At 36.8% G+C, this 27,580-nt stretch overlaps 1 protein-coding gene and 1 pseudogene across 1 annotated transcript in view; one reads left to right on the forward strand and one right to left on the reverse strand.

Moving 5' to 3' along the window:
• Smc1b (structural maintenance of chromosomes 1B) overlaps positions 1-27,580 on the reverse strand; it is a 62,652-nt gene that overhangs the window by 32,628 nt on the left and 2,444 nt on the right. Inside the window, exons 3-12 of the mRNA XM_021183942.1 lie at positions 25,917-26,029; positions 25,626-25,829; positions 21,890-22,128; positions 19,761-20,019; positions 18,800-18,940; positions 13,684-13,766; positions 12,506-12,713; positions 10,700-10,885; positions 8,416-8,595; positions 4,729-4,875 (exon numbers count right to left, since the gene is read on the reverse strand). Of these exons, the coding sequence (XP_021039601.1) occupies positions 4,729-4,875; positions 8,416-8,595; positions 10,700-10,885; positions 12,506-12,713; positions 13,684-13,766; positions 18,800-18,940; positions 19,761-20,019; positions 21,890-22,128; positions 25,626-25,829; positions 25,917-26,029 (1,760 nt within the window). The remainder of the gene's footprint in view (positions 1-4,728; positions 4,876-8,415; positions 8,596-10,699; positions 10,886-12,505; positions 12,714-13,683; positions 13,767-18,799; positions 18,941-19,760; positions 20,020-21,889; positions 22,129-25,625; positions 25,830-25,916; positions 26,030-27,580) is intronic.
• LOC110310833 lies at positions 14,684-15,142 on the forward strand (annotated as a pseudogene).

Raw genomic sequence — 27,580 nt, forward strand, 5'->3', positions numbered from 1 at the left:
AGGTTGCCAAAGGTTCCAAATGATATGATTTGTCACTGATACTTTAAGTACCACTGGGTCTATTGGATCATATGGTCCAAATTATAGAGCAGCTTGGACCTGTTAAAGAGCCCTCTCCTATTTCAGGCCCTCCACCAAGCTAGCAGCTTTCTGGTCACTTGGTATATGGGCTGGAATAACACACTTAAGTGAAGAATATGCTGTCTCCAGAATCCAAATAGGCCTACTAAACACTGCTTCTTTCTTGGGTGGGAGGGGCCAGGTGCAATAACTTGTTCTTCACCTTAAAAGGAATATCTCTGCATATCTCACACTTCTAGACTCCTAAGAATTTCACTGAGGTAGAAGGCCCTTGAATTTTGGTTAGATTTATTTCCCATCCTCTGATGTATACACGTGGTTGCTACCTTCTGCTTACTTTGTCCAATTAGTATAATGTCATCAATATAATCATCAATGTGATACGATGACATAATTATATTGATGTAATTTACATTGATATAAGAGACAGTCTATCAAGAGCTCTTTAAGCTAAGTTATGGCACAGGGCTGGCCAATTATATATCCCGAGGTAAAATCTGGTCTTGCCAACTGAAAGCAAATTGCTTCTGGTGGTTCTTATGGACAGGTACCAAGAAAAAGGCACATTTCAATAGCTACATTCCATGTACCAGGAGATGTGTTAATCTGCTCAAGTAAGGATACCATCTCTGATACAACATCTGTAATAGAAGTCGGTACTTGACTGAGTGATTAAGTTTTTGCTAGTCAACTGTCATTCTCCATGATCCATCTGTTTTCTGCACTGGCCAGATAGGAGAGTTAAATGGAGATGTGGTGGGACTATCACCCCTCAATCTTTCAAGTCTTTAATGATAAAACACTAATTTATGTAGTTTCTGCAAGGATGTGATCCTGTTTTTGATTCCCTGTCACCTCGGCAGTAACAACTCTAAAGGTTTCCATTTAAACTTTCCAACCATAATAGCCTTCACTCCACAGGTCAGAGAACCAATGTGACATTTCTGCCAACTTCCCAGTGTACTGATTCTAATTATATATCCTAGGAGTAGGGATATAACCACAGGATGAGTTTGGGGACCCACTGAACCTCCGGTGAGTCAGACTTAAGCCAAAACTCTATTAATTACCTGATCTCCATAATTACCTACGTTAACTGGAGGGCTATGTTTCTTGGGATCTCCTAGAATCAGCATCACTTCAGAACCAGTACTCAACGGGCCTTAGAAAGTCTGGTCATTTTTCTCCCCAGTTAAAAAAAAAAAACTGTTTGAGCTTCCATATTAAACCTAGAATCTCAGTAAGTCCATATCAATACACTTAGCCTGATCCAGTTTTGTGTTCCTTTGACCATTATTCCATATTCTTAAAACCCATTCCACATATTCCCCAGACCTCTGCTTGACTGAATTAGCAAATTCATTAAGCTCTTTATTAGTGTACTGCACCTCTTCATGAACTATGCTTTCTACTTCCCCTCTAGAACCCTGTTTTGCCTTAAGTCTGGTTATAAGTCTAGAGGCAACTATTGATGGGCTCCAAAGGATATCAGTGTTGTCGAAGATAGAAAAGTCAACATTTCAGGCTGGAGAGATGGTTCAGCGGTTAAGAGCACTGGCTGCTCTTCTGAAGGTCCTGAGTTCAAATCCCAGCAACCACATGGTGGCTCACAACCATCCGAAAAGAAATCTGATGTCCTCTTCTTGTGCGTCTGAAGACAGCTACAGTGCACTTAGATATAATAATAAATAAATCTTTAAGAAAAAGAAAAGGGGGCTGGAGAGATGGCTCAGTGGTTAAGAGCACTGACTTCTCTTCGAAAGATCCTGAGTTCAAATCCCAGCAACCACATGGTGGCTCACAACCATCTGTCATGAGATCTGACACCCTCTTCTGGAGTGACAGCTACAGTGTACTTACACATAATAAATAAATAACTCTTTTGAAAAGGCAAAATTTCAAAGAGTGGCAGTATATCTTCTTCAGAAGTTAGATCAAAGTTCTCAGCTTCCATTCCAAGTTACAGGATCCCATTCTTTTACCATTAATGCTCTTACTTTAATTGCCAACACCCTCTGAGGCTGGGAATTGAATTTTTGCTGTAATCCAACTAACCTTGAGAGATTCTCTTTCAGGAAACATTTAGAGATCTGTAGACTGTTAATACATATCTGGACCCAGTCAATTTTATCACTAAACCCATTGTTATCTTTTACCATATTCTGAGATGCGAGAGGTTTGCTAATTTTTTCTCAGAGTTCATAAGTGTATTTGTCAATTTACCCAGAGATATTAGGAGCAACAGACCACCATCATAATTTTTCTTATTTTTCCATAAACTGTCAAAAGTTTACAAAGTCACCAAATTTGTTGTAACTCAATATTGGTTTATCAGGGTAGTCAAATGCATTTTTCTCCTTAAGTTTGTAAAATCGTTCACACTACCAGCTTTCAGAACTCTCCAAGCACCCAGAGGCTTCAGTAACTATAGGTACTAAGAAATTAGAAAGCTTATTCCAGATATTTAATATAGTAATCATTCTTATAGTTCTGCTGTCTAGAACCAGTTCTGGTACCAAAATCTGTATTAGTTAGGGTTCTCTACAGCAAGAGAACTTATAGAATGACTATCTATCTAAGGGATTTATTATAATGACTTACAGGCTGTGGTCTAGCTAATCCAACAATGGCTGCTTATGAATGAAAGTCCAAGAATCTAGTAGTTCTACAGTCCATGAGGCTGGATGTCTCAGCTGGTCTTCAGTATACAGAATCCCAAAGGCGTAGACTTAATGCCAGTGAAAGAATAGACCTGATAGCAAGGTGACAGTAAACTAGAAAAGTCTAGAAAAGATTGAAGCTTCCTTCTTCCATGCCCTTGTATAGGCTTCCAGCAGATGTGGTTCAGATTAGAGGAGGGTCTTTCCCGCATCAGACATCTGGGTTAAGAGTAAATCTTCCTACTTCAAATTAGAAAAAACTCCCTCACCAGTGCGCCCTCCATTTTTGGGTTTTAATTAATTCCAGATGTAATCAAGTTGATGACCAAGAATAGCCATCACACATCTCTTCAGCCCTAAACCAATTACTCTTTTACTTGGTATTTCAATTAGACCTAGGTATAAATTTTATAAAATACCTTTTTTATACAAAAGCATATAACTTTTCAATTACATCTTGGATTACATCATCAAGTGTGTCCTAATTAGGGTTTCTACTGCTGTGATAAAACACCATGACAACCAGGTGGTGGTGATACATGTTTTTCTTTAATCCCAGCACTCAGGAGGCAGAGACAGGTGGATCTCTGAGTTCCAGGACAGCCAGGCCTACAGAGAGCGACAGTCTCAAACAAAACAAACAGAACAAAACACCTTACCAGGACCAAAAGTAACTTGAGGAGTGAATGATTTATTTCATTTTACACTTGTAGGTAATACTCCACCATTGAGGGGTCAGGGCAGGAACTCAAGGAGGGCAGGAATCTGGAGGCAGGAACTGATGCAGAACCCATGGAAGAGTGCAGTTTACTGGCTTGCAGAGCCTGCTTGTGTATAGTACCCAATAACCCCAGCTCTGGGGTGGCACTGCTCATAATGAACTGAGCTTTCTCACATCAACCACCAAGTAAGAAAAATACACCACATACCAATATGGTAAGAAAATTTTCTTAATTGAGTTTTCCTCTTCCAAAAACAACTCTGGCTTACATCAGTTTGATATAAAACCAATCAGCAAAGTATAATATCAAAAATTACATGTGTTTTTAGAACAAATTTTATATGGCCATATATATTCTCTTATTATATTGATGAAGATTCTATATTGACATTTTATTTAGAAATTATACCCTTGGAGCTAGAGAAACTGCCTAGAGATTAAGAGCACTGGTTGCCATTGCAGAGGACCTGCATTCCATTCCCAGCACCCACATGGTGGCTTACAACCTTCTGTAAATCCAGTTCCTGGAAGAGAATCCGATGTCCTCTTCTAACCTCTTTTGGTACTCCTTATATGTATACACGCACGAACACACACAAATAAAATAAATCTTTTAATAAAATCTTTTTTTGAGACAATCTTAATATGTAGCTCTGTCTGTCCTAGAGCTCACTATGTAGATCAAGTTAGCCTAGAACTCACAGAAATTTACCTGCTCTATTTGTTTTTGCCTCCAGAGTGCTGAGATTAAAGGTGTGTGCCACCACACATGGCTAAATCTTTTTTTTTTTTAATGTGAAGAAATTCTGTAGCACATGTAAGAATAAGTTATTATACAAATAACTTAAAATAGGCAACAATACCTAGTACAAAAATTTGTATAGGAAGCTGGATGTGGTAGTACACACCTATAATCCCAGCACTTGGGAGGCAGAGGCAGGTGAGGCCAGATTTGTCTACACAGTGAGTTCCAGGATAGCCAGAATCAGCACTTGGCTCAAAAAAAAAAAAAAAAAAAAAGAAAAAAGAAAAAGAAAAAGGAAAAGGTACAGTAAACAAGCAATTCATAGAACTTACCTTAATAAGAAAAATACTTAGCCGGGCGTGGTGGCGCACGCCTTTAATCCCAGCACTCGGGAGGCAGAGGCAGGCAGATTTCTGAGTTCGAGGCCAGCCTGGTCTACANAAAAAAAAAAAAAAGAAAAATACTTAGTTTTTGCATAATTGTTTTCCATAATATTTTATAATTTTATGATGAGGACTTACCTTTAGCTCTTGGACTAGTTGGCTTCTTTTGTCTCTTAGACTGTGTAACTCTTTCTCATCCCAGCACAGAGCTTTGTGCTTTAAGTCACTTGACCCTCCAGAGATCACTCCAGATTTCAAAAACAGCGTTCCATCAAGTGCTACTGCCTGCATCATAAAAACATTTTACTTTAGAGAAATGTATTTTAGGGTACTTTTTCCAGCTGAGATTTTGTAGATGCAAAAAAACACTTCCTTAACTTTACTAATAAAATACTGATTTTTAAAGGAATACAAACCACAAATATAAAACCCATCTTATTAAGACTAGGCAACAAATTAAAAGCCACCATAGAGGTTTAAATAAGCTGTATATTCGCTCCAAACATATATAATGCTGAGAAGCAAAACCCATATTTAATATTAAATCATTTGTATTGTATAATCCTTTGTTTTGAAGATTCTGACATATAAACAGCATATTATGAAAATGAATTAAAAACTTTAGGATACCCCCAAACAATTGTATTCTCCAAAATAAATACAGAATGAAATTTAGAGTCAAGGTATAAAATTACCCAGAGTTTACAGTGCTCTAAGTGAGTGCTTTAATGGAATAAATTAATCAATTTTCAACATTTTATAAATGTTTCTACTTAATTAGAATGAGAAATGTTCCTGGCCCTAGCCTCGCTGCTTGCTTGCTTGCTTTCTTTTTTTCTTTTTTTAAAGATTTATTTATTATTATACATAAGCTCACTGTAGCTGACTTCAGACACTCCAGAAGAGGGCGTCAGGTCTCATTATGGGTGGTTGTGAGCACCATGTAGTTGCTGGGATTTGAACTCAGAACCTTCGGAAGAGCAGTCAGTGCCCTTACTCACTGAGCCATCTTACCAGCCCCCCAGCTGCTTTCTTAAGAGATAATAAAAACTTAAGTATAGATTGTTAGATATTTTTGTAAGAAATATTTGCATGTATAAAATTATGCTTTCAGGCATCATACCACACATTAGTATACATTTGTCAGGGTGGGTGTAAGCAAAACAACTTAAAGCCTCAGTCAAGCACACTAGGCAAGCACTCTACTCTCTCAGCCTTACATAGTGTTCTTTTGCTGATACCTTTTTTCCTTAGATTTTAAAGATTTAAACATTTGTGTATGTTTTGACTGTATGTATGCTATGTACATTTCTGGTGCCTGTAGAGGCTAAAAGATGGCATCAGATCCTCTATAATTATGAATATAGGAGTTGTAGATGGTTGTGAGTGACTATGTGCATGCTGAGCATGGAACCCAGGTCTTCTGGAAGGCAACAAGTGCTCTAAATTGCTGAGCAATCTCTCTAGCCCTGTGAGAAGCTATGTTTTTTGTTGTGTTTTTGAGACAGAATCTTATGTAGTTCAAACTAGCCTAAAACACACTAGATAGCCAAGGATGACCTTGAACTCCTGACCCTCTTGCCTCTACCTCCCAAATCCTGAGCTTACAGGCGTGCGCTGCCCATGCCTAGAAGATTTGCTAATTTTACATTATACTGTTTGTAGGTATTGTATGTAATTTATATGTGCTATATATTTAAATAAACCAGACTATTTTGTAATGTCACTTGAAATGTAAAGTTTTAAAATACAGAAGTCTATAGGAAATCAAATTGAAGATGAAAGAATGTGGTATCTATCCAAACATTTTACTAAGCCTAAAACATAGAAGGTTCTTTTTCACATTTCTGAAATACTGTTGATATGCAAATAAACCCGATTAAAATTCTAAAATTCTAAGAACATATTACAATGAGATAAAGCATGTTGTGAACAAGAAATAAATTATAAATATGAGTTAAAATAAGGGACAAATCACCTTATCTTCAAACAGCTTTTTAAAACTGAACAATCTTTAAAAATCTATTTTAAGGTGCTGGAGAGATGGTCCAATGGTTAAGAGCACTGGCTGGTTCCAGAAGACCTAAGTTAGATTCCCAGGATCCACATGGAAGCTTACAATATAACTCCAGTTCCAAGAAAGCTGATAACCTTTTCCGGCCTCCATGGATACTGGGCACACATATCATGCAGAGGCAAAACACCCATATACATAAAATTAAAGTCTATTTTATAAATACATAGCATCAATCATTTTAGAAAAATGCTAAATATAAGAATGGAAATTCTTAGAAGAAAAGCTTATTCTGTATTGACTTTTTTATACTAGATATTCTAGATAACTGTTAATTGTTCATGAAGCAGCTACCACTTGCTAAGGATTATTTCCTAAGCATTCTGGCAGCATTATGCTTGTCACTTAATGTAAGCTTCATAATTTTATGAGAGTTAATTATCCCCTCAGTTTTAGATAAGAAAAATTAAGAGGTTAGGAACTTACCTAAAGTCCCATAACTACTTACTATATAGCATCACTAGTCTTATTTTATGGCTTAGGCACTTAAGCATTGATATACTTTATAAAATAAAAATAAATAATTAATGAACAATAATTTAGCATTGCTCAACTAAATATAAATTTTCCATGTAAGAAAAATATATATTTGTGGGTGTGCATGCATGTATGGGGATATATATGTACATGTGCATGGTGTAGAGGCCGGACCAGGATATGAGGTCTCTATGTCTATTGCTCTCTGTCTTACTATTTTGAGACAGTTTCTCACTAAACTAGAAGCTTGTTATTTAAATTAACCAGCTAGATCTTGGGATCCAAATGTCTCTACCCTCTAACACTAGAGTTACAAGTATATTGAGTCATGCTTCGCTTATGTGGGTGCTATGGATTTGAAAACAGGTCTGCATGCTTGTAGAGGAAGCATTCTTAGCCATTAAGTCATCTCCTCTATCCCTAAAATATTTATTTTTAAAAGAAAAATCACTCCCTTGAAATATTAGTATTCAGTAACATTTCAACTATTCTATTTTAAATAGAATTATGTTAAGCATTGTGGGGCAATGGGCTATGTACAGACAGCCTGGTCTCCAGTCAAGCTGAGGTCCTGAACCTCAGTGAGAACTGATGGGTGGGAAAGCGTGCACAGTACTCCCGCATCCGCCCACCCAGAGCACCGTAATTCTTGCGGACCCACTCCCCTCTTTCCCACACACCCACAGCCCCGAAAATCATCAACATTCAAAGTATTCCCATTAAGTTATATAAGAACAAAAAATGTAAAGTAAGCAACAACAAAATCCTTCCAGCTATTTAAAGGTAAAACAATGCAGGGAAAATACAGGAATCAACAAGGACATTTATTCCACACAAAGGGAAAAACTCAAATGCCTTAGAATTTGTGATATAGAGAATGTTACAGAAGTTAATTTTATAAAACTCAACTGAAGAGCTGAGGATTTAGCTTAGTTGGTAGAGTGCTTGCCTAAATATACGATGCCCTGCATTCAATCTTTAGTATATACAAAATGGGACATGATAATGCATGTCTCTGATCCCAGCACTTGGGAGGCAGAGGCAGGAAGATCATTGTTATCACAGTTATCCTCAGCTATACAACAAGCTCAAGGCCAGTCTGGGCTACATGAGACCCCATCTCAAAACAAAAATCATCAAATGAAAGCATCGTAGGCTTTCGTATGCTGGTTTTCCTTATTAAAAAGAACACACGAGTAAAAGGGAGAGGGTAGAGACCAAACAAATGAATGAACAAACTTCAACTTAGTTGAAAGAGTGATCAAGTTTCTCACCTTCCGTCTTTCAGGTCCACCGAATGCAATATGTCTTGCTTCTTCCACCGTCTCACAGACAAGGCCATTTCCACAAACAAACTGAATCACTTTCTTCAGCTGAGGAAACTGGGTCTTTATAACATCGATCATCATCTTACAGCCTTTAATTTCCCTTAGTCGTTCATTGATTGGTTTGATCTGAAGGGTTAAAAGGAAAATTGGTATATTAACTACACTAAAATAAAAACCAAATCTTATTATATTCTTTCCACAGTAAAGCCAAGGATTAACAAAATGCTCTTCTATGCAATGCACTTTCAGTTAAAACATGAGAAACTGTTTCCCACATTAAGTCATGTAATATTTTTCAAAAATAGGGAAACTTCATCAAAAGCCACAAGAACTTCCAGATTCAACTGCCACTAGCTTGTTGGAACAAAACAATAAATAAGAAGTGCTTTGTGGCCGGGCAGTGGTGGCCCACGCCTTTAATCCCAGCACTTGGAAGGCAGAGGCAGGTGGATTTCTGAGTTCAAGGCCAGCCTGGTCTACAGAGTGAGTTCCAGGACAGCCAGGGCTATACAGAGAAACCCTGTCTCGAAAACAAACAAACACACAAACAAACAAACAAAAAAAGAAGTGCTTTGTATTCTATACATTGTAAAACAGAGTGGAATTCAGTAGCCACTTAGGTATGTAACCAAAAGCAGCACAGTACTACAGATCTAAAAATGAAATGAAATAAAAACCCTCTAGTCTGAAATGATCAGGACAGCCTTCAGATTATAGATGTACTTTCAGATTTCTGTCTACAAATCATAAATATATCTGCTACATTATTACTGAAAACTAGTAAATATAATCTCATTTCTGTTAAACAAAAATCCTGTGTACACTCAAAAGGTATATATGTATGCACATGGGAATGGTAGATATATACACACATATATACATACATATGTTCATATGGCCTGAATATATAGAAAAACCTCTAAAATAGTATTTAAGAACTGTGTACTAAAAGGAACTATTCCTTTTATATTTCTGTATAAGGTTATTTTTTACTTTCTTTCTTTCTTCCTTCCTTTCTTCTTTCTTTCTTTCTTTCTTTCTTTCTTTCTTTCTTTCTTTCGAGTGTGTGCATGTGTAGGTGTCCTCTAGCATGTCTCTGGAAAGTACAAAGGACAACCTGTGGGAATTGGCTCCTCTCCTTCTACCATGTGAGTAGAGGGACTAAATCTTTAACTCAAATTGTCATGCTTGGTAACAAGTACCTTTATCTACTAAGTCATGTGGTGACCCTGTATAAGGTTTTTGTTATTATTATTTTTCCTGTATAAGTACACTGTAGCTGTCTTCACACACACCAGAAGAGGGCGCTAGATCTCATTACAGATGGTTGTGAACCACCATGTGGTTGCTGAAAGGTGGCGCATGCCTTTAATCCCAGCACTCCGGAGGCAGAGGCAGGTGGATTTCTGAGTTCGAGGCCAGCCTGGTCTATAGAGTGAGTTCCAGGACAGCCAGGGCTACACAGAGAAACCCTGTCTCGAAAAAAAAAAAAAAAAAAAAAAAGAGAGAGAGAGAGAGATTTGAACTCAGGACCTTCAGAAGAGCAGTTAGTGCTCTTAACTGAGCCATCTCTCCAGCGCCCCCTGTAAAAGATTTTAATTAAAAAAAATTTTGTCTGTATGTATATCTGTGTACCACATGCATTAAGTGCCCACGGAGACCAGAAGAGGGAGCCAGAGACCCAAGGACTGGAATTACAGATGGTTGTTAGCTGCTATGGAGGTGTATTAAGAATCTAACCCAGGTCCTTTGTAAGAGCAGCCAGTATTTTTAACTGCTAAGCCATCATTTCAGACTCTCCTGTATCATATTTTTGTAAACTATGAGTTTGCCTTGAAAAAATTCAAATGAGTAACAAATAAAAATTATTTTTACCAGGCATAGTGGTACATGTCTTTAATCCCGGCACTCAGGAAGCAGAGGCAAGCAAATCTCTTAAGAGTTTGAAGCCAGCCTGGTCTACATAACGAGTTCTTCTCCAGGACTGAAACTAAAGACATTAAGAATTGTAGCAATACTAGACTAGGAAGAAATATCATGAGTCACAAACGATAGCAGTTGCTTGATATTACCCACCTGAAGTTCAGAAGCACCAGCCACTTGAGTGACTGACTGGCTAACTGGCATCCAAGTTACACCACTTGCACCCACCCTACCCCCATCCCACAGCTGCCAGTTTGGAGCAATAAAGGCATTAAATTTGGCAAATAATAAATATTAAAGTTCTTACATCAAGGTAATCTAGAGCAAGGAATGTCTCAGGTTCAGCTCTTTCCGCCTTCAGAAATCGAATACAATCTTTCGCTATCTTTTCTGAGGCTACAACAATGGCAACCATGTACCGGCCAAAAAGCTTAGTCACAGCCAGCTGGTATTTCTTATGAATAGGATGACACAGATCAAGCAGTCTTCCAAACTTAGGTTTCAGAACAGAGGAAGAAAACAAATGCATTAGTGAGAAACATAATTCATTGTTTTCTAATGAAAGCATGACAGAAAACTGAATATAATTTATATGTCCAATTTAATAGTCACATTCAAATTCATCTAAATTCTTATATTCAATGTGGACCTTTCATTTTTGATAATGGACAACCCCTTGACTGCTTTCCCATAGAGTGAATCAAGTGCCTTCTTTAAGCAATAGGTGACTGAATCCATATTCCTGCTCTACCCACTCTCCCTGGAGGGCGGGAAATACAAGGGCTCAGCTGGCACTTTCTAAGAATACACTGTCTGAACATCTCATTCTCTCCCTCTGTGGAGTTTTAAATTAACATTCTGTTTCACTGCGATTCTGTCCTGTGTAGAAAAACACACGTTATTTGGTGGGAGGATTCAAAATGTCCTCTCTCTCAATGAGGAATTGAGTCTTCTCTACATTGAGAGTGAGAGTGCATCAGAGGTCCCCCCCCCCCGCCTTTCCCGATTTTCTAGTTTTTATAATCAATTCCTTCCACCTTTGAAAGGAAACATGTATATAAGTGATTAAGGAATACTGGGTAAAATTTTTCAGAATTTAGTCAGTTAATCAGCTTGGCTTCTACAGAGTTCAGAACAACTAAAACTATACTTAAGTTGTTAAATCTCCCCATCCTTTTCTCTGTTTAAAAAAGAAATCTGCACAATAGCCATTTTCTGCCATTAGATATGATTGCTGAACTGCTGTTTTTTTTTTTTTTTAAACTAGGGTTGTGTCATTTTGTTATGAATTGAGGAAGCAAGATTGGGCAACGTAGCCCTATTCCTCTACCATTATCCATGATTCAAAGTAAAGATTGAAGAAGAACATCAAAGATTTGGGGATATATAACTCAGTTGGTAGAATGTTTACCTCACATACATGAGGCTCTAGTTTCAGTCTCTCCATACCTGCCCATGCACAGTTTCTTGAATGAAAAAAAGATGTTCTATTAAGACAGTGTAAAGGAGATAAAGTAGGTGGCCATGAAAATGTAGTACCATAAGGTCAATGGCAAGTGTTTGGAACAGAGCAATGGTGAAGTGTCAAGTAATAAAAGTACGCCATAAGGAAATCACAGGGCACACTGAGGCACAAGAGAGGCCCACGATATAATTGAAAATGATGCTGTAAGGCTAATACTCCATGTAACAGGATAGCACTGTATTTTGGCTAAAGTCCTTAGTATGAAAGACTCTGGGTACAGAGAGAAAATGAACATATGGCAGCGATACCTGTTAAAAATTATGAAGAACTTGAACATAGGGGTTTCTTGTTGAAAGGACCAAGATTACTTCATACTATGTTTCCTCTGGGGATATCAGCCATAATGTATACTGGCTAGGTACTATGTTCATGAAAAAGTTTCTTCTCAATACTTACTTACAAATACAATTTGAAATTATTTATCTCTTACTCTATTTACTATTATATTTTAAATATAAATTGTCAAATACAAAACACAACATTTCTAAAATAATTCTGCTTCCTTACAACAGTTATATTTCCAATCTCAAGTAAGGATACTATTTTTAGGAATGAGAGAGCACAGCCTTTAAAATTCATTCCAATTACCACAGAATCTGGGTAAAGTCTTTTAAGGTGTTCCAGAACTTCTGCTCTTTTCTGCTGACGTTTTCCCTCATGGTTATCAATTCCAGCATTCTGCAATTCATTTCTAATAAGACTCAATTCTTCATTAACTTCAGACATTCTTGATTTCGTATTTTCAATTTCTTTTATCAGGGCCTCTTCTTGCTGTTTTTTATCTTCCAAGCAATCCCTACAACAGTAACAAGAATAACAACTGAAAAACCAGTTTGTTAAAACATAAAACAGTCTGGTCTGGCACTCTATGAAAAATGTAGTAGTGCTCTATCAATTAAAAAAAAAAAAAAGCCGGGCAGGGGTGGTGCACGCCTTTAATCCTAGCAGTTGGGAGGCAGAGGCAGGCAGATTTCTGAGTTTGAGGCCAGCCTGGTCTACAGAGTGAGTTCCAGGACAGCCAGGGATACACACACAGAGAAACCCTGTCTCGAAAAACCTAAAAAAAAAAAAAAAAATTAAATAAAAAAACAAAACAAAACATACCCAACACTAAACAGACAAAAGAGCTTTTTGGTCATTCCTGTTCATTTGAAGATACATATTTCTGGTTACTATGAGAGTAAGGGTAGATCAATATAAGCCAGAGCAACCATCACATCCTTAATATCAATGTAAACTCAACTAAACTTCCTTAGTGGTAGACTGAATACCATGAATTAGCTTTCAAGACACAATTAATTACCATTTAAAAAAATCTTAGGTTTATTTTTATTTTATGTGTATGAGTGTTTGCCTGTATGTATATCTGTGAACATCTATGTAGTTAGTGCCTATGGAAGCCAGAAGAGAACATCAGATCCCCTGGATCTGGAACTACAGGTAGTTGTGAGTCCAACCACCATGTGGGTGCTTCAAATCAAAATCAGTCCTCTGCAAGAGCAGCCAGTGTTCTTAACTACTGAGCACCTCTCCAGCACCCACAATTCATTATTTATTTATGAAATGTCAATGTCAAAAGATTTAAGTTTTACCACTGCTACACATTTATATTTTCAAATTTTAAGTATAATTTTAAGTATAATTTTTAACAATCTATAAAGACAAAGAGTAGGAATATCACACATTAGTAACATTCATTCACTGCTTAGAGACTACACTGGATCATTTAGATATGAAAAAGTTACAAAGATTGTTTTCCTACTTACATGCACGTCTTTGTATATTCCTCCAATTTCTCTATTCGTTTTTTATGCTCTTCTATTTGCTCTTTTATTTGTTTTAGATTTCCCTACAATAGGAAGTAAACAAAGCTAATTACAACATTCTAAACTAATAAGATGACATATCTGGAATTTATTATGCTATACATTGTTAAAAGTTTGAAATCCATCAAATATGATTATATGAAAATATTTAGGGTGTGATGGCTTAGTAGATGCTTGCTGTCAAGCCAGATGAACTCTTTTCAACCACTGAATATAAGAGAAGGAAAGAGCCAATGCTCTCAAGTTGTTTTCTGACTTCTACAGTACATCACAGTGTGCTTGGGCATGCATGGACACACACACAAATATATAAATAAATGAATTTAAAAATTAAGAGAAAATATAAAAGAAAAACTAATTTTGAAAAGGTCAGCTAACATAAAGCTTTTATAGTTAATAGACTGAGGATCAAATCAGACTGTATTTTGCTGGAATATTTGGTCTCCGGTGATTTTACTGGTAAATTCAAATTTCAAGTACATTTTTAAATATCTCTTGATTTATTTATCTTATGTTTATGAGAAGTGTTTTGTCTACATGTATGTCTGTACACCACATTCCTATCTGGTGTCCACAAAAGAGGGTGTCAGATCCTCTGGAACAAGAGTTATTAGTTAGTATAAGCCACCATATATGTGCTGGAAATAAATCCTCAAAGATTCACAAGTGCTCTCTCTCTCTTCAGTTCAAAAACATTTTCAACTACCTACACAGTTCATATTTATCTTTCAAACTAATCCATTCACTGGCTTCCATGTGGTAGAAACTAGAGGTATAATAATGTGTGGGATAGTTCCTGTCCTCAAGAAAATAAGTGATTACAATACAGTACTTAAGTATCACCATGATGCAAGAAATACAGGGCAGGGGAAGGATATAGGGAACTTTCAGGATAGCATTTGAAATGTAAATAAAGAAAAATATCTGCTTTTTCTCCAAGATGGCACCGAAAGCGAAGAAGGAAGCTNCTGCCCCTCCCAAAGCCGAAGCCAAAGTGAAGGCCTTGAAAGCCGTGCTGAAAGGAGTCCACAGCCACAAAAAGAAGAAGATCCGAATGTCACCCACCTTCTGGCGGCCCAAGACTCTGTGGTTCTGGAGGCAGTCAAAATATCCTCAAAAGAGTGCGCCCAGGAAAAACAAGCTTGACCACTATGCTATCATCAAATTCCCACTGACCACTGAGTCAGCCATGAAGAAAATAGAGGACAACAACACTCTTGTGTTCATTGTGGATGTCAAGGCCAACAAGCATCAGATCAAGCAGGCTGTCAAGAAGCTCTATGACATTGATGTGGCCAAAGTCAGTACCATGATAAGGCCCGACGGAGAGAAGGTGTATATTTGCTTGGCTCCTGATTATGATGCCCTAGATGTTGCCAACAAGATTGGGATCATCTAAACTGAGTCTACATGGCTAATCTAAATATACACTTTTTTTTTCACCATAAAAAAAAGAAAAGAAAATATCTTAAAAAAAAAAAAAAGAAAGAAATACAGGGCAACTAACAGGCACAAGGAGAGGACTTCATGCAAGGCTTGCTCTATTTGTCCTTTATCATTAAGTCCAAATACTGTCACCTGAGAAATACAGGTTCTAAGATGCCTAAAAAATAGCACTGAATCCTAGACATACCATGTTTTCTTCTATGCAAGTACACCAACCACACAATAACAATAAACAGAATACATCAATGCAAGTTATTTATGAATTATTTATTTTCTGAATTTCCCATTTAGTTAGCCAGGGATAAAACTGAAAGGGGAGCTTTAACTTCCCAGGGAAGAGACACTGGATGGATGGGGAGTGTAGTCTTCAACTAGTTTTAGATTTTTAACCTTTAACCTTTCTTCCATCTACTCAACAATAATCCATGAAGCAAACATCTATTGTGCTAGGTGCCAGAGTTACAAAAATGACCAAGATGAGCTGAGATGACTCACACGATTACTCAAATATGACCACCTTAGTTCAAATCCCCACATAAAGTCAAGAGTGGTTGTGCATACCTATAGCCCCAGTGCTATTTAGACAGACAGAATAATTGCTAGGGATTGCAGGCTGCTACCCTAGCTCCAGGTTCAGTAAGAAACCTTGTCTCAAGGATATTAGGAGAGTGATGAAGCAAGATACTTGCTATGTTCTTCTGAGCTCTGCACCAATACAAACAGGCACATGAACTCACCTGCACATACATACACATGTATATATCTCCCTCCAAAATAAGGTAAGACAGCTTCTTTTCTAATGGAATGCACACATTGAAATTAAGAAGCCCAACATTGAAATTCTACTATCTCACTTAAGCCCATTTAGAGGTGGGAATGGCAGTACACCCTTCTACTCCCACTACTCAGGGGTCTAAGGAAGGCAGACCTCTGTGAGGCAAAGCCAGCTTGGTCTACATGGTGAGTTCCAGGCCAGCCAGGGACTCATAGTGAGACATTGTCTCAGAGAGGTAAGAAAAAAGAAAAGAAAAGAAAAGAAAAGAAAAGAAAAGAAAAGAAAAGAAAAGAAAAGAGAAAAAAAGGTCTATTCAGGGGCTAGAGAAATAGCTCAGTGATTACAAGAAATTACTGCTTTTGCAGATGGAAACTCAGGAAGAAACATGTTTGTAATGTTACAGGAGGCCAATACAACAGATCAAAGAAAGGAAAACAGGAAGAAAAATTGATCAACAACTCAGGTAAAGAAAGGAAAACAGGAAGAAAAACTGAGCAACAACTCAGGTAGGCCCATGTAGGTCACCTAAGAACTTTGACTTAAAACTTTTATGTATAACTTGGGAAGCCTCTGGAGAATTTAAAGAGCCAATTTCATGATTTGACTTACTGAATGCATTAACTGGCTGCTATGCTAAGACCACTGTGTAGGATAAACAGTGGTAGCCAAGGAAGCTGGTACACTACTGAACTGATCCAAACCAAAAGTATAGTAACATGGACAAAAGTGATAGTAGGAATGCAAAAACATAGACTCTATTTTTGACCTGAGCAACTATTAAAATGAAACTGTCATAACTGGAGACATGAAAGACTGCGGAACACATTTTGGTGAGAAGATTGGAAGTTCAGTTTGGGGTCTAAGATTGATTGAGATGTTTGCTCAACACCTAACCTGAAGAATCTGAAGTAGTAGCTGGAAAAACACATGGTTGGAGTTCTGAAGGTCTGAGAGCTACATGTTCAAATTTTTAGAGCAGTGTTTAAATATGTATGACTATAAATCACCAAGTCAGTAAATACAGGTAAAAGAAAACCAAAAGCTTAGAAACAACCACCACAAATTGGACTTACAGCAGCACTTAGCATGCTATATACACAAATATCAGGGTGGCTCAGAGAAACTTTATAATGTGATCAACCATTATTGTTGGATGTGCAATAACAGTAATCTTATACCCAATCCTTAGTCTTTAGAAAAGGAGTATTGAAATATTAAGAGAGAGTGACTATTAAGTTTGTCCTTCACTGTGAGCTTGACTTTATGGTGTGATTTGTCTTGTGCACCTAGCTCTTTAAGGATCCCCAGTTGTTAGTCAACTGTCCCTTTAAGAATTCTTAGCTGTTAGAACTGCTTGATGCTATGATCTTTAGTGTTGGTTGCCTCTTGGATTCTGGGAACAGGATATGATATAAAAAAGCCAGCTGAGGCTAAGATTTGGAAGTGAGTTGATCTAGCAGAGTGAGAAGAGAAGGCAGTTGGTGGAGAAGATATTGTTCAGAGACAACTGAGTCAGGAGAAACTGAGCTGAGCAGATAGGCCAGAACAGTTGTTATAGTTTGGAGCTGATAGTATTGGAAAAACTGGGAGAAGGAACTGTCTAAGTAGACTGTTGGGAACTAAGGATGGAATGGTTGGGAGAAAGAGATGACAGTTGGGAAAGACATTAGCTTCAGGGATCTTTCTCTTTCCCCTCTATCCATCTTTCTCTCCTATCATTACTTTTCCTGACTGTATATACAAATGCAAAATGTAAAGCTCCCCACCCCAATCTAATAAATTGTTTACTGAGACTATACACAAGAAGTAAAGAGCAAGCTAGGCTAGAAATGAAGTCTTACTCTGTGGAAGAATATAATGCTATCTTAACACTTGTTCCCAACATAGACTGACTAGCTCTCCTCTTGGGCAACATATTTGAGGAATGATTCCAGAACCCATGATTGTTCACATAATTTACATATACTCAAATCCTTATATAAAATGACAGAGTATTCGCATAAAATTGACACATATCTTCTTATGTACTTGAAATAGTCTCTGTAAGATTTACAATACCTAGTAAAATGTAAATGTTATTTTTTTTCCTACAACGTAGTGATTTATTTTAAAGGGTTCCCATAGGTATGTTTACAAAGCACTGTTTGTGCAAAGCACAGGAAGCAGAAGATGAAAGAGAAGGTGGACTCAGTGGACTGGGTGTGACAGATGGGAGAAGGCTGATGGAACTCTCCACTGTGCAGGGAACTGAGCACAGCAGGCTGGTACTAAGCATCCCACGATTGCTAGAAGCAATGCAGGCGGCAGCCAGGGGCTGCTCCGGAAGGGTAAATGTTATATTGATAGGTATTATATTGTATTGCCTAGGGAGTGACAAAAAGTACTAAAACAATGTTCAGTAAACATTTCTACCCTGAGTACTGTTGATCCTCAGTTGAATCCACATCTTTAAGACCCACAGATACAGAGAGCTAAATGTATTTAATGTCCCCACTCTCCCCATCCTCCTCCTCCTCACACTACTGAACTAAAGTGCATGCTCATCACCATATAGATGCACAGAAAACATTTCTTGAACACATATATGAAGGCATGGCCTACTCTAACTATAAAAGTGCATATAAATAAAAATTCTAAGAACAGAGAAACCAGAATTATTTTGCTGTGTTTGGGATATCAGTGTTCTAAAACTAAGCTATATACTCCTAGCCCCTCAGAATTTTAAAAATTTCTTGTGTTTGATATAAATCCACTTATATATTGAAAAGGTAATATAAAGGGAAACAACATCTTATGGCAATTAATTCTAAACTATGACTATAGAATCCATGGTACCTGAGTGTCTCCATGCCTCCTCTTTTCAAATGCAAGTCTTTCTTTTTCTGCCTTCTGTTCCCACTGCAGTTTTTCCAGTTGTTGTGTCATTATACCAACCTTCCGTCTGACTTGCTCCTTAAGCAGTTTGTAATGATCCAGCTATATAAATAGCATTGACATATTACTCACCTCAATGAAATTATATAACATCCTGTTCTCATCAAAATCTTTATACAAATTAGATCATAATTAGCCATCTTCTCCAGGTAAAATATGTGAACTTAATATGAGAAAACTTCCTTATTAAAAACTCTTTAGATAGTATAATGAAGTAGTCAAGACAAACTCTATAATAAGGTCTTTGATAGAAAATCTAGGGAAGAAAACAATCTAGAGAAAATGGTATTTTACTTTTCTAACTATTTTGGTGTATGTATAGTGTGATACAAGATTAGCATAACTCAATGAAAGAGATGAATAGTGATACTTTAATTGAAAGACTATTTGAAAACTGACTTACATGTTTTTGGCTAGCTGTATGTTTTACTGATTAATAATTTTAATCTTGTATATGGCATTACACTGACTATTAACATATCACTGAAAAGTTAAAATCATCTTAGTTCCCTTGTCAATTAAGTTTTTTCAAAGTCACATATATCTGATCTTTACATTTATATATCTAAGAGAGAATTGTTTTATTTTTAAAATAGTAACAATTACTTAACTTGAATTACTATATAATTCCAGGCTTTAATTAATTTATAAATGTTATAACACCACCTAACTATATGATGGAAAAATACCTTAGTATCAAGATTAAATTTAGATTCGGTGGACAGATTTAAAAAAGCTAATTCCTACAATTTACATTCTAGGGATAATCTTAATACATTATCATAGGGGTTATCTCTTATTTTTTTCTAATTTAAAACTGAAACAATAAAAAATGTTTCCAGTATTTTCATTTTTTTTTCACCTGACTATTTTCCAATTCAATGTCTCGCCCTTTTTGTAAGATTTTCTCTTCCATCTGCTTTTCAAAACTTTTCCATGCTCTATCCAAATCAGCCAGTTCTGCCACTAAGGCTCGTATGCCATCTTCCTGCTTAGAACATTGTTTTTCATTGTCTGTTATCAATTTCTTAGACAAATCTAATTTTTTTAGATGATGAGAAGTGTTTTCTTTAGCTTTAATGTACTGAGGCCTCTTCTGATTTAAAATTGCTTCAACAGATCTAAAAAGGAAAAATATTTTTTATTTTTAGCATATAAGCAAGTATTATTATTTTATTCATATTTTTATTTTCTGGAGTCAGGGTTTCACTATGTAACCCCTGTTATACTGGAACTAGCTATGTACACAAAGCTGGCTTTGACTGCAGTGATCGTCCTGTCTCTGCCTCCCATGTGCCAGGACGAAAGGCATGAATATGAATCACCAACCCTGGCCAAAATGAAAGCAATTTTGATCAAATAATATTCAAAATTATATTATAAAAATTAGCTTGCAGAGATTGTTAGGCATATCTGTAGTTGCCAGAGAAAACAGTACTATTGAGATTCTGGGTTTTTTTTTTATTTTTGCTGGTGGTAGTAGCATACACCTTTAATCACAGCACTTGGGAGGCCAAGGCAGGAGGATCTCTGAGTTCAAGGCAAGCCTGGTCTACAAAGCAAGATTTAGGACAGCCAGGACTACACAGAGAAACCCTCTCTCTCAAACAAACAAACAAACAAAAAACAGTACATTTCCCCTTGAGAAACAATTTTATACTTATAATACAGTTCTGTATAATTTATCTTCTTTTAAAATCTATGGATTTTTAAATTACTTAGGCTAGGGATCTAGAAAGGTGGCTTAGGAGTTGACAGTACTCTCTCAGAGAGGACCAGAATTAAATTCCCCTAGACATGTTGGATGGCTCATAACTATCGGTAATTCCAGCTCCAGGAGATCTTACACTTCCAGAGGCACCTGCACTTTGTATACACATATACATATACAAACATAATTTACAATCTAAAAATTACGTAAGTCACCACTTTTCCTTCCCACTCCACAATAGTTGTCTGACACATTTGGAATACAGTTAGTGTATGGTCCCAGTTTGCAATCCATTTGGTATCCTTAACTCTAGTACATCAGTTTTTAGATTTTTGTTTACATTAAGGTTCACTCTTGGTATAATAGTTTAATTTTGACAAATTCATAGTTTAACCACTTTAAAAAAAATACCCCTCTGTTTCTGCTATTCAGCTCTCCCCTCTTCTTGCAACTGCAGACTATATTAATGTAATATATTAATAGGAGAAATAGCATGGGAACATGAGAGAAAGGCATGATCTTTATAACTTCTCTGTGTATCTAGACACATTCCCAACTAAAATGTTTACTTTATAAAGTTGATTTCCACCAGAGATGGTGGTGTACACTTTTAATCCCAGCACTCAGGAGTCAGAGGCAGGCAAATTCCTGTGCGTTTGAAGGCAGCCAGGGCTACACAGTGAGACTATGTCTAAAACAAAACAGAACAGAACAAAACAAAATACATTTTTTTTTTTTTTTTTGGTTTTTCGAGACAGGGTTTCTCTGTGTAGCCCTGGCTGTCCCGGAATTCACTCTGTAGACCAGGCTGGCCTCGAACTCAGAAATCCACCTGCCTCTGCCTCCCAACTGCTAGAATTAAAGGCGTGCGCCACCATGCCCAGCTCAAAATACAAATTTTTAAAAATTTAATTTCTAAGCTGAGAATATAGCTCAGTGGTAAAGTACTTGCCTACCAAGTGTGAAGCTATAAGTTCAGTCCCCAGTACTGTCTCCTCAAACACATCAACTTCTAAATATCAATAACATTTTCCCCATTTACATGAAACACAGTTGGGTAAGTATATTTGCTGACAAAATGAGCCTGATTTCAGTTCCTAGAACCTACATGGTTAAGAGGAGAGAACTGACTTTCGCAGGCTATCCTCTGGCCTCCACATGCATGTTTTAGTAAGCATGAGTTGGTGCATAAGTATACACACATAACACATGAAACCACACTTAGATTAAATAAAAGCCATAAACAATTTTAACTGCTAACATTTATTTTAAAAACTTACTTCAGTTCTTTTGCTGTTTGCTGTAGTTGTCTAGTTAACATTCCATAATCCTTTTTCTTAGCTTTAAATATGTTTTCATGGTGAGAAAGAGTGTCTTTTACAACACTTAAATTCCCGTCCATTTGCTCTAATTCAGTGTTTAAAACATTGATTTTTTCCTCATTATAATATAGTTGGAAAAGCATCAGTTGTATCTTGTTTATTTTCAATTCTTCAAGGAGATTTTGGTAATGTTCTGCCTATACATGGATAGGGCAAGGTAAAGAGCACACGGTTAAGCTTCTCTTCATGAACTCAATCACTGTATTAACACACTATCTCTAATGAAATGTCGTATAAAGAATAATCTCTTCCCTGCTTTCTCACTCTCCTTATCTGAGAAAGGGACATGGTCTCATGTGGCCCAGCGAGGCTCAGACCTGCTATGCAACTGAGGATGACCTTGAATTCCTGATTTTCCTGTCTCCCTACCAAGTGCTAGAATTCTAGGTGTGCGCCACCACATCCAGCCAAGACAGTATTCCTGGACAAAAGTACAATTATTTGGAGGTTTCTGTCTAGATTTCCAAAATAAACCAGCAACCAAAAGATAAGTCTGCATTCATGCACTTAGAGACCAGGCTGTGACAGTAAAGTGGCACCTGCTAGCATGGGTCGTCAGAAAGTCTGACAAGTCCCTAACATTGCTGGAATCTGCTTCTTTACCGTAACTGAAAGGAGATTAAATAAATAAGTCCATAGCCACTTCACAGTAAATGATTCTAAGTAGAATTCTTGCTCTAAAAAATAATTTTTTTTCGAGACAGGGTTTCTCTGTGTAGCCCTGGCTGTCTTGGAACTCACTCTGTAGACCAGGCTGGCTTTGAACTCAGAAATCCGCCTGCCTCTGCCTCCCAAGTGCTGGGATTAAAGGCGTGCGCCACCACTGCCTGGATGGATTATTATAATTGTCTTTATAAAAATGTTTTAAATTCTGCCCTTCTATAAGCTATTTCAGTATGTTGTGAATACTATGTTCTGACTTACTGTTCACACCTTTATAGATATATAATACACACACACACACACACACATATATATATACACACACATTCATAATATGAAGAAACTGAGCAATACTACTAATGAAGAATACATCCACCTTTCATTTATTTTCTCAAATATTTACTGAGTACTACATGTCAGATTTTGCCCTATGTGTTGGGAATATATATGGTAAAGAATGAAATGAGATAAACCATCCCTGTTTTTATAAATTTTATATTCCAGTTTTTCTAATAGAGGGCAGAGGACTCAGAGACTACTAAAAAAGCAAACAAAAATAAACAAGGGAGTTTTATATAGAAGTGTATGTAACAAAATAAAATTAGTAATATAATTTTTAAAATACTTAAATTAGTATGTTGTGCTCTGAACAACAAGCACTTAATGAAGAAATGGTTTGGGGAAAGCTTGAGTTGCAATGTATCATCCATGTAAAAAACTCAGAAATCTTTGTGAGAATCCAACTACCATCTATTAAGCAAGACATTAAAGATTAAGCAAAATATACAGTGTTGTTCTTTTGATTTTTTTTTTGGAAAAATGTAGTTATTTTTCATTAAGTACATTTATTGAAAGAATACTGATTTATATAATTATATAATAAATAACTTGCTAAATGCATTAAAATGTTAGATATGTAAACATGAAAAGAGCTTAAATAATTAAAAATTTATGAGTTTTAGACCCGAAGAGATAGCTCAGCAGTTAAGAACACTGGCTGTTCTTCCAGAGGACTGGGTTCAATTCCCAGCTCCTACATGATGGCTAACAGTTTGCAACTCAAGTTAGAGAGGATCCATTTGCCCTCTTCTGGCCCCTACAGGCACATGGCATACATATACACATTTACTCAAAACACCCATGCATATAAAGAAGTAAAGTTGGAATATTTGTCCAGCATGGCCTTGGTGGAGACAGAATGACATGGTTTCTGCCACTGGGACAGGGCCAGTCAGTGGACATGGACTTCCGTGAGTGTCAATGGCTGCCATGGGCATAAGGCTTGTTTATATAATAATGTACATATTTTCACATTCCTTCGAGGAATGTCCTCTCTGTTAACAACTCCATAACCTGAGACAGCATTAGCCCAGGAGGTGTGGCTAATGTCTTAGTAAAATGGTAAACAGTGGGACCTTAACAGCACTTAGGACTGTGGAAAAGAACTCTAAAAACATGAGTTTGAAAATATATAATTTTAGGGCAGGAGAGATGGCTCAGTGGTTAAGGGCACTGACTGCTCTTCCAAAGATCCTGAGTTCAATTCCCAGCAACCACATGGTGGCTCACAACCATCTATAATGGAATCAGTTGTCTTCTTCTAGTGTGTCTGAAGACAGCTACAGTGTACTCGTTAATCCTATATGCTTAACAGAGGTAGGCAGATATCTGAGTTCTTTTACAATGTTAAAATAAAATGTGTGCTTGCTGTTTCCTAAGAATTTAGGGGCTGGGAATGCTGATTCATAAGATAATCAAAAGGGATCCTGGAATAAATAGCTGAATTGATATGTCAATAGAAAGCTGGGCTTTGGTCTGCATGAAATGAGCTAGCAGAAAGGAATAGCAGTTAGTTCTTCTTTAGATTTTTTTTTCTAGAGAGGGCTGAGCTGTCTGGAGATCTCTGGAGATCAAAAAGAGCTCTTCAAGATTTTTTTCTAACAGGATTTCTGACTTTAGTCTGAAAATCCATAGAGAGCAAACACGGTTCTTTTAGAATTTTTCATAGCTCTTTTAGAATTTTTTCTAGGAATCCTAGCAAGAAATACTTAGGGAGCTGACACAGCTCTTTTAGAATGTTTTCTAACAGCTATCCAAAAACCCATGAGCTATCCAGATAGCTTTTATAATTTTTTATTAGCAGAGAGAGCTGTCTCAACCAGAGATTTTAGAATTGTAAGAAAAAGCTGTCTAGAGCGCACACATGTGAGAGAGAGAGAGAGAGAGAGAGAGAGAGAGAGAGAGAGAGAGAGACCCATGATTGTTTCTTTTCACTGCTCTCAAACACCCCTCTCTCAAGAACTCAGACCTAGCTGAGGTTGGTCCCTGGCAAACATAAAATAAAATATAATAAATACTGGTAATGTAATTTATTATGAAAAACTCTTAGTGACCGTCTAGCACTTTTACAAATGTACAAGAGTTAAGACCCAAAAGTGCTGAGTACCTCTGCTTATAGGCAGATATATAAAAAGTTTATCTTGGGGCAGCAAGATGCTATAGCAAGTAAGAATGCTTGCTGCCAAGCCATATATTTAGTTTCCAGGAATCATGGGGTGAAATACTTGAATTTTGCAAGGTATCCTGTAACATACACAGATCTGAACATGCTTGCACACGCACTCACTAAATGTTTGAAACTATTTACCATTTTTTAAAAAAATTTCCTACTGAATATCAGACTTTGTTTCACATTATTGATGGAATCTTTTAGTAGCCCACAGCTAATAAAGTGGGTTTTTTGTTTGTTTTAATTTTTTTGAGACAGACTTTCTCTGTATAGCCCTGGTTGTCCTGGAACTAGCTCTGTAGACCAGACTAGCCTCAAACTAAGAGATCTGCCTGCTTGTTTCTTGTGAGTGCTAGAATTAAAGGTGTGCACCACCATGTCTGGATAATAACTTAAATTTTTAACATATTTTTTCCATTTAGTATATATTTACTAACTGGTAACATTTTCAGGACACCTTACCTCTTCTTTCTCTATTTTTGCATGCTTCCGTTCTGCAGCTACATTTTTTTTCACGTTAAAATGAAATTGTGCATCTTCTTCAGCTTTTTGTAATTTCTTTTTCTTTGCCTCATATTCTCCTATAAATTCTCCTGAAGTACTGATTTCTTCAAAAAACTGGGTTCTCTCTTTGGGCTTTTTCATGGATATTGACTCTACAGTTCCCTATTAGTAACAGTAAAGCACAACAGCATGTAAGATGTGGTAACATGTTTTTAAAATGAATCAAATAAAATGAGTACAACTGCTTACCTGAAAAACTAGACAGTTCTGTGCTTTGACTATTATGCCTATGTTTTCCAACTGGGCTACATACACAGAACGACTCACAGGTTTGTCCCCAAAATGAAATTCTGAGCACCCCCCTAAAGTAAACAAAATAAGCTGTTCAGTCTTATTGAAATGACTAGTTTTACAATAATGTAACTAATATATTTATAAATAAACTCATTTACTCAACAAATATTACATACTAAAGGATCTCAAAGAGTTCATATCTTAGAGATATAAACAAAATATTAAAATAAAATAGCATGTGAGAAAGTAGTATCAGAAAGGAGTGAAAACAGGTAGGGCAGTGGTGGCACACGCCTTTAATCCCAGCACTTGGGAAGCAGAGGCAGGTGGATTTCTGAGGCCTAGGTCTACAGGACAGCCAGGGCTACACAGAGAAACCCTGTCTTGAAAAACTAAAAAAAAAAAAAAAAAAGAAAGAAAGGAGTGAAAAAGATGGAAAAGAAAGATGGTTGGGTTGTTTCTGCATGTGGGGGAAAGTACTGCTTTTTTTTTTTTTCCTTAGTTTTTCAAGACAGGATTTGGCTTTTCTGGAACTTGATTTGCAGCTCAGGGTGGCCTTGACACCACAGAGATCTGCCTGCCACTGCTTCCCGAGTGTTGTATCACAATGCCCAGCTGGTATTACACTTCTTAATACAGTGAACAAAAGAATTTTTATTAAAACGAAGAATTCTCATTTAAAACGTCAAAGGGTAGGTATGGTGACATGGGTAGGTGTGGTGACATGGCCTACAGTCCTAGCTCCTTTAGGAGGATCACTTGAGCTTATGTTGTGTTAACAACATACTGAGAGCCCTCACAACTGATAAATGTCCAAAAGGAAATGAGAAAATTGTCCAATGACTACTCCAAATAATAAAATGCAAAAATACTTAAATTATGTTTCTAAACATATATATAATTTAAGTTAGTAATACAGTTTTCTCTCTTTAGAAATGTAGTAAAGTCAGACATAACAGTGCATGTTTGCAATGTCTGTACTTTAGAGCCTGAGTAGGATTGTGAGCTAAAGGTCAGCCTGGACTACAAGACCCTGTCAAGAAAGGGAATGAGGGAAGGAAGGAAGGTGGGAGTATATTTTTTAGTGAAATAGAAACAGCAACAAGAAACAACAATACAATATATACCTACTTTTTATAACTCTATAAAGTTCAAGCATGATATATTTATTACAGATTAGACATAATAGTTTATTAGAGTAACAGAGAATCCATGAATAATAATAAACATGTATTTAAGTGTATACACGCCAAAAATATACATGTAATTATTTACTAACAAGCAAAGAGAAGCTGAGGAAGAAGTCGTATGATGTATCCATGTTAGAGGTAGGCTCCTTCCTTCATCTTAAGCAAGTATCCAAGTATAAAAAATGTTACTTGACAGTAAGAGTATAGAACAAGTGAGTCAGCTTAAGCAAGAGTCTTAACAGGAAATAAAACAGGTACTGTTATATGCTTCTAAGAAAAAGAAATCTTGCTGGGCGTGGTGATGTACGCCTTTAATCCCAGTACTCAGGAAGCAGAGGCAGGCGGATTTCTGAGTTTGAGGCCAGCCTGGTCTACAAAGTGAGTTCCAGGACAGCCAGAGCTACACAGAGAAACCCTGTCTCAAAAAAA

The sequence above is a fragment of the Mus caroli genome, chromosome 15 (assembly GCF_900094665.2).
Source record: "Mus caroli chromosome 15, CAROLI_EIJ_v1.1, whole genome shotgun sequence".
In the NCBI taxonomy this organism is placed as follows: Eukaryota; Metazoa; Chordata; class Mammalia; order Rodentia; family Muridae; genus Mus; species Mus caroli.